General features: G+C 49.8%; 1 protein-coding gene and 1 non-coding gene across 2 annotated transcripts in view; both read right to left on the reverse strand.

Moving 5' to 3' along the window:
• Window positions 1-242, reverse strand: part of GSC2 (goosecoid homeobox 2) — a 1,183-nt gene extending 941 nt beyond the window's left edge. The window contains exon 1 of the mRNA XM_007460047.1: window positions 4-242. Coding sequence (XP_007460109.1) covers window positions 4-242 — 239 coding nt within the window. The remainder of the gene's footprint in view (window positions 1-3) is intronic.
• A 6,545-nt stretch (window positions 243-6,787) lies between these two features.
• Window positions 6,788-6,859, reverse strand: TRNAE-UUC (transfer RNA glutamic acid (anticodon UUC)). The gene has a single exon. It is a non-coding gene; the product is annotated as a tRNA-Glu (tRNA).
• Window positions 6,860-7,362: the final 503 nt, after the last annotated feature.

Consider the following 7,362-nt stretch of genomic DNA (forward strand, 5'->3'; position numbering starts at 1 on the left):
GGCTCCGGGGACCCGCGGGGCGCCGCGCGGGGGCCGCAGCAGCAGCAGCAGGCGCAGGGCACGGCCTCGGGCGCCTCAGGCTGCCGCGGCTCCGCGGGGCTCTGGCGGCCGGCGGGCGGCGGCGGGCGGACGACCCGGGCCGGGGGGCTGCTCTCGGGCAGGCCGGAGAGGATGTGCTCGATGGAGAAGGGGCAGGGCCGCCCGGGACCCCTGCGTCCCACCGCGCCCCGCGCCGCCGCCATTCCTCCCGCCCGCCGCCGCCGTCACCGCGGGAATATATCCGTCGGGGGGGCGCGCCGTAATCCCCGAGCCGAGCGCCGCGTCCACGCGGGTTAATCCCGCCGCGCGGCCAGGAGCGTGCTAATCCCCGGCGGCGGCGGAGGCGGGCGGGAGCGGTCGCAGGAAGCCCTGCGCCGTGAGTCCATGCCCCCGACTCGCAGGGCTGGCAGAGGCGCGCAGGGCCGCCTCCAGTGCCCGCCAGCCCCCGGTCCAACCCTGCGGCGTGGGCAAAGGCCCGAGGACGCCCGGACCACGGCAGCCCCTGGGCGCGGGGCCGCTTCCTGGCCCAACTCCTGGGTGCCCTGGTCCTGTAGCCACCGCGACCAGGGCTGGTTCCTTGTCCCCTTCGGGGACCTACCAGGCGGAAGAGCAAGTCTGGAGAACGGCCCCCCCCCCCGCCAAACTGCACAGTCTCCTGGCCCCCAAACTCCTGAGCTCCAACCTCAAATGGGGCCCAATACCCTCAGCAACCCCGCAGTCCCACCGCACTTCGGCCCAAATTCCCCCGCCCCCTCCACACACATACTTAGGAGCCCGGGTCTCAACCTCGTGGAGGAAACGGGGGTGCGGGCGGGAAGCTATCTCTGCTCATCACCAAACCCGCAGCCCCACTGCCCTGGGCCCCCAATTCTTTGCCTTTTCTCCTGGGCCCCATCGGAGGCCCCACTTATGTGCTCTGGGGAAACTTATCATCTGCTTTCTGGTACTTCCCAGAATCCACCCCAAATCACTACCACCCCCTCCCCACCCTCATCACAGCCATTCTTCTCAGGAGCTGACTCCTGTGTCCACACGCCCACTCCTCAGCTCCGTCCACACCATCCCTCCAGGTCATTCTGCACAACTTTGTCGGTGACCTGCACTTTGCCAAATTCCAGGAAGACCATTTCATCCTCATCTAAGCAGTGTCGGACAGCTGGCCAGGACTTCTGCTGAAGGCCTTCTCTGGACCTCTGAAAAGTTACTGTGTGGCTCACAGGACAGAGCAGCAGACGGCCTGGCTTCTGCCCCAGCTGTCACTTCCTGGCTGCGGGATAGGTTCCTTCACCACCACCACCACCACCACCCCGCCGTGCCTCAGTTTCCCAATCTATAAACTGGCATAATAATAGCGACCTAACTCTCAGGTGCTTGGAGGGCTCAACCAGTTACTGTGTGCGAGGTTAGAACCCCGCTGGGCAGGGGCCTCCATGAATGGCAGGTACCATTAGGGGGGCAACACACGGTCTCATGCTTCTCCTCCCACCTCACACACCCTTCCTCAAGCTCCCTTGCTGACTCCACTCTGTTGTCAGTGAGGACTCTGGACTTCAAGTGACAGAACCTGCTGACTCAACTGTCATAAGAGTCCTGACACCAGGACTGCCCAGGATCTGTTAATCTGGAAGCTCTGTGAAGGAGCCACCATATCTGTGAGTGGGCCACCTCATGGTCGCAAGATGGCTGCCACTGCCCCAGAGCTCCCATCTCTTCCCACGTGTCCCTTTGGGTGACCCTGGAAACCTCTCCCAGCCAACTTCCCTCGCAGAACCATGTGCTCACCATTAGATCAGAGAGGCACCTGGGGGTCCACTACCCATCGAAGTCATTTCCTCAAGGATGGGGGCTACAGGGTCAGTGGTCATAAGGGCTGGGCCCTGGTTGTTCCTTTATCCCTCCCCATTTCTGAAGCTTCAGACACCACCTCTGTGCCAAGGACTCCCCAGCTGATACCACCAGCCTGCCTTCTCCCTCTGCTCCAGGCTCTCATCTCCCTAAGTATCTGCTCCATGTCCCATTTCAGCCACCAATGAACATCTCCCAGTCACCATGCCTGGGGCAGACTCAAGATCTCAAAATCCATCCCTTGCTTGGTATTCCCCACCTTGATAAATGGGGCGCCTACCCACCTATCCACCTTGGTAGATGCACCATCTCTCCACCTGTCCACCTCTGCATACACCCTATGTCTCCACCAGTCCACCTTGATAAGCGGCCCACCGTGATAAGCAGCCCACCGTGATGCATTTCAAAGATGTCAGCAAATACTTTGACACTCCTCCCTTCAGGAGGTGAAATCTAATCCCCTCTCCCTGAACGTGGGCTGGCTTAGTGACTCGCTTCTAACCACTAGGAGGCAGCAGAAGTGACACTGTGATTTTTGAGGCCAGGTCCTACAGCTGGGTGACACAGTTTCTCTCTCTCATCTTGGGATGCTTGTTCTCCGAGCTCAGCCACCACGCTGCGAGGAGGTGCCTGCAGCCACAAGGAGAGGACAGGCAGAGCAGTTCCCGCCAGCAGCTCCAGCTTAAGGACCAGCCAACAGCCAGTATGGAGCACCGCCAAGGGGTGAGTCAGCCTTCCGGTGGCTTCTGTCCCAGCCACCATCTACTGCAATCGCAGGAGACGGAAAGTGAGAACAGTGAGAGGCAACAATAGGAGGTGACTGTGGTGTCCTCAGCACTGAGTGTGAGGTGGCTATCATGGGCTCTAGGTAACCAGACGGGTTCTGGTACCGGAATGCAATGCTGCAGATACAAACCCTAAACCATGGGCACTGGCTTTGTGACCAGGCAGCGGGGGGCAGGGGGAGTGGGAAGGAACCTGCTGAGACTGATGGTGGGTCTTAGGGAAGGTGAGGAGAATGTACTGGAAGATGGAGGGAAGGAAACCCTTGTTGTGGAGTGGCAAGAAGTTTAGCAACATTGTCACCTGTCATAGAACAGGAAATAGGAAATGTACCTGGTGAGGCAGATGATGTAGCTACGGAGATGCCCAGCGCGGGTGCTGAAGGAGCTGCCTGGCTTCCTCTAGCTCCCTACAGAGGAAGGAGAAAGAGGTGTTCAAAACAAGGCAGCCAGAGTTAGACTTACACCTACCGCATGTACCAGCAATTCCATCCCTGGGATTCACCCTGGAGAAATGAAAACTTGTGCTCACACAAGACGCTGCCCGTGAATGTTTAGAGCAGCTCTAGTCATTATCGACAAAGCTTGGAAACAACTCAGACTCTCATCAGCTGGTGAATGGATGAACACGCTGGGGTCCGGGGTCCATGCACACCAGGAGGAGCCCAGAGTGACAGCAACACGTGCAACAACAGGGATGAACCTCACACACATCGTATTTAGTAAACAACAACTTTCAAAAGGCTACATACTGTATGACTGCATGTATTGGACACTTTGAAAAAGGCAACATTGGAGTGATGGCGATGTAATCAGTGATTGTGGTGGGGGAGCACCTGAGGGAGTGGGGGTGGGTGCTGAGGGGAGACTGGTTCCACTCTAGCCCAGGGGGTCTGGGGCCCCCTTTAGTGAGGTTGGGGTGCACAGCCTTCTCGGCCAAGGCGGCTCCCACCATTGATGCTCCAGGGAAGGGGCAGCTGCAAGTCACCAGCTCACACTGCTGGGGCACTTCCTGCAGCCCTGCCACCCTCAGCCCACCCACTCTCACGATAAGTGCACTGAAGTCAACCTCCCCAGGATTCTGGTTGGGCACATTTTCTGGATGTAAGTGGAAGGCTAGTGGGACAGGCTGCGGCTGCCGTGGTCCCAAGGCTGTAACCTGGCGCCATCCCCCTCTCCTTATCAGATATATAATGTACAAATATTTTCTCCGATTCTGTAGGTGGTTTCTCACTTTCTTGATAGTGTCTTTTGAAGCACAAGATTTTAAGATTTTGAATAAGTTGAATTGTTTTCTTTGGTAGCTTAAACTTCTGGTGTCATTTCTAAGAAGACATTGCCAAATCCAAGATCATGAAGATTAACCCTGATGTTTTACAGTTTTATAAACTATAAGTTTTCTAGTTTTAGCTCTTACATTGATCCATTTTGAGTTAATTTTTGTGTATGATGTTAGGTGAGGATCCAATGTCATTCTTTTGCATTTGGATATCCAGTTGTCCCAGTCCCATCTGTTGAAAAGACTATTCTTTCCCTCCTTGAATTGTTCCCCACCCTCCAGTTGCAAATCAATTGACCATAAATGTGAGGACTTACTCCTGGATTCTGAATTCTGCTCCATCGATCTATACATTTATCCTTACTGTCTTGATTACTGTAGCTTTGCAGTCAGTTTTGAGATGATTGGGAAGTGTGAGCTCTCTAACTTTGTTCTTTTTTTCAACATTGATTTGGCTATTCTGGTTCCCACAAACTTTCATGTGAATTTTAGGACCAGCTTATCAGTTTATTCGAAGAGACCAGCTGGAGTTTTGATAGAGATTACATTGCATCTGTAGATCCATTTGGGGAGCACTGCCATGTTAACAACATTAACTCTTCCAATCCATGAACATAGGATGTCTTCCATTTATTGAGATCATCTATAATTTCTTTCAGTAATGTTTGTAATTTTCAGAGTATACATTTTTTACTTCTTTAATTTATTCTTCAGTATTTTGTTCTTTTTGATACTATTATAAATGGAATGGTTTTCTTAATTTTATTTTCAGATTGCTCACTGCAAGTGTATAGAAATACAATTGATTTTGTACATTGATCTTGTATCTTGCAACCTGCTGGATTTGTTTATTAATTCTAATAGTTTTTTGTGGATTCTAAAGGTTTTCTATATACAGGGTAATGTCATTTGTGAACAGAGATCTTTACTTTTTCCTTTACAACACTGGTGCCTTCTGCTTCATTTTCCTAAGTTCCCTGGCTAGAACCTCCAATAAATCACCGAACAGCAGTGGTGAGAGTGGGCACTCTCATGTTGTTTCTGCTCTTAGAGGGAAAGGATTCAGTCTTCATCATAATGTATCATGTTAGCTGTGGATTTTTTTTATAGATGCCCTTTATCAGGTGGAGGAAGTTCCCTTCTATTTCAAGTTTGTTGAGTGTTTTATCACAAAGAACTGTTGTACAATCCATCTGTTTTTTTCAGGAGCTATAGACTAATGAGCTAGAGACCACCACATGCATCCTTTAAGTCTTTAGCCATGACATTCGACTCTGCTATTCTTCCTAAGAGAAAGCATTTTTCTCATCTTTGTAGGGGGCAGTTCAGGAGCTCTCACTTATAAAATAGGTCTTACTCTAAAGATCAGAAACCACTGCGGAGGTTCTGCCAAACGTTACATATGTCTATTCCAATTATGCATTCAGTAACTGGAGAATAGCCAGTGGGTAGGTTAGGAGCCCCCCGGCGTCCCCTGTGAGATGGAGTTGGGTCAGTACTCCATTTATCGCCTGCCCTCTCTATATTCCCAATCCAACGGAGAGGCCATGATGGCACATTGGGTCCCAGGGACCAGTATTAACATGGAGACTGTATCCAACGGCTCTGAGATGGCCTGGGTTTTCCTCTTCTCCAGCATAAAATTACCTGAGGAAAGGGACAACGTACCTTTGCAGAGGATTAGGGGCATCAAGCCTACAAACACTCTCCACAGTGTTGCCGGATCCTTCCTCACGGGAGGAGACTTCAGCAGACGAGGTCTGGGTCTGAGAACTGGCTGGAAATTGAGCAAGGGATCGTGACACTCCTTTGGGTCTTGGTGATTTCAGTCTTTTGCTCTTCTATTATTTTATTTTTTAATGTGGTAAAAAATACATAGCATAGAATTTACCATTTCAACCATGTTTAAGTGTACATTCACAATGTTGTAAATCATCATCATTATTTCAAGAACTTTCCCATCATCCCAAACAGAAACCCTGTACCCATTAAATGCTAGCTCCCCATTTCCTCCTACCCTCAGCCCCTGACAACCAGGGGTTATGACTGAGTACCATTGCATGTATACATCACATTTTAAACTCCATTCATCCGTCAGTGGACATTTGGGTTGTTCCTACCTTCTGACTATTGTGCATAGTGCTGCTGTGAACATGGGTGTATAAGTATCTGCTCGAGTCCCTGCTTTCACTTATTTAGGGTAGATACTTAGGAATGGAATTGCTGGATCACATGATAATTGTATGTTTAACTTTTGAGAAACTGCCAAACTGTTTTCCATAGCAGCAGTACCATCTTACATTCCCACCAGCAAAGCACAAGAATTCCAATCTCTCCACATCTTCACCACCATTTGTTATTTTCCCTTTAAAAAAAAAATTTGTAGTCATCGTAATGGATGTGAAGTGGTAGCTTATGTTTTTGTTTTGTTTTGGTATTTTGGCAGCACGTGGGATGGTTCCCCAACCAGGGATCAAACCTGGGCCTCCGCAGTGAAAGTGCCGAATCCTAAACACTAGGCCACCAGGGAACTTCCCGGTAGCTTATGGTTTTGATTTACATTTCCCTAGTGACTAGTTATGTTGAGCATCTTTTCATGTGCCTATTGGCCCTTTGTAGAACATATTTTTTGGGGGGGAAATACAATCCAACCTTGCTGATTTCATGTATCAATTTATAGACCTCAATTTGATTTTGTATAGACTTTAAGGTTTTCTATGTAAACGACGATATCACATGAACATATTATCTGCTAGTGTTACTTCTTCATGTACAATCTTTATGGCTTTCATTCCTTTCTTCCTTTCTTTTTTTTGGCACAGCATGGCTTGCAGGATCTTAGTTCCCCGACCAGGGATTGAACCTGGGCCCCAGCAGTGAAAGTGCTGAGTCCTAAGCACTGGACCGCCAGGGAATTTCCAGGATTTCATTACTTTTTCTTGTGTTATTGAAATGTCTAGACCTCCAGTAGATCATTGAATAAAAATTGAGAAATCAAACACCTTTGCCTTGCTTCCAGTCTTAGAGAGAAACAACTCAGTCTTTAAGCCCTACTAAGTAGGATGATAGATGTAGGTCTTTCATAGATGAAGCAAAGGTTATATTTTTCATAGATGAAGGAAAACCCATCCCCTTGCTTTTCCCAGTTTCTCAAGGCTCATAGCCTGTTCCTCCATCTTCAAAGACGGCAACAGTAGGTCAAGTCTTTCTGACCATTGTATCATTCTGACCTCTTCTCCCCCACTTCCACTTTTAAGGGCCCTCATGATTACATTGGACCCACCATAAATAATCTACTTATCTCAAGATGATAAACTTAATCACAATTGCAAAGTCTCTTTTGCCATGTAAGGTAACATACTCACAGATTCTGGGGTTCAGGATGTAGACATCTTCGAGGGGACCATTATTATGCCT

The sequence above is a fragment of the Lipotes vexillifer genome, unplaced genomic scaffold (assembly GCF_000442215.2).
Source record: "Lipotes vexillifer unplaced genomic scaffold, Lipotes_vexillifer_v1.1 scaffold987, whole genome shotgun sequence".
In the NCBI taxonomy this organism is placed as follows: Eukaryota; Metazoa; Chordata; class Mammalia; order Artiodactyla; family Lipotidae; genus Lipotes; species Lipotes vexillifer.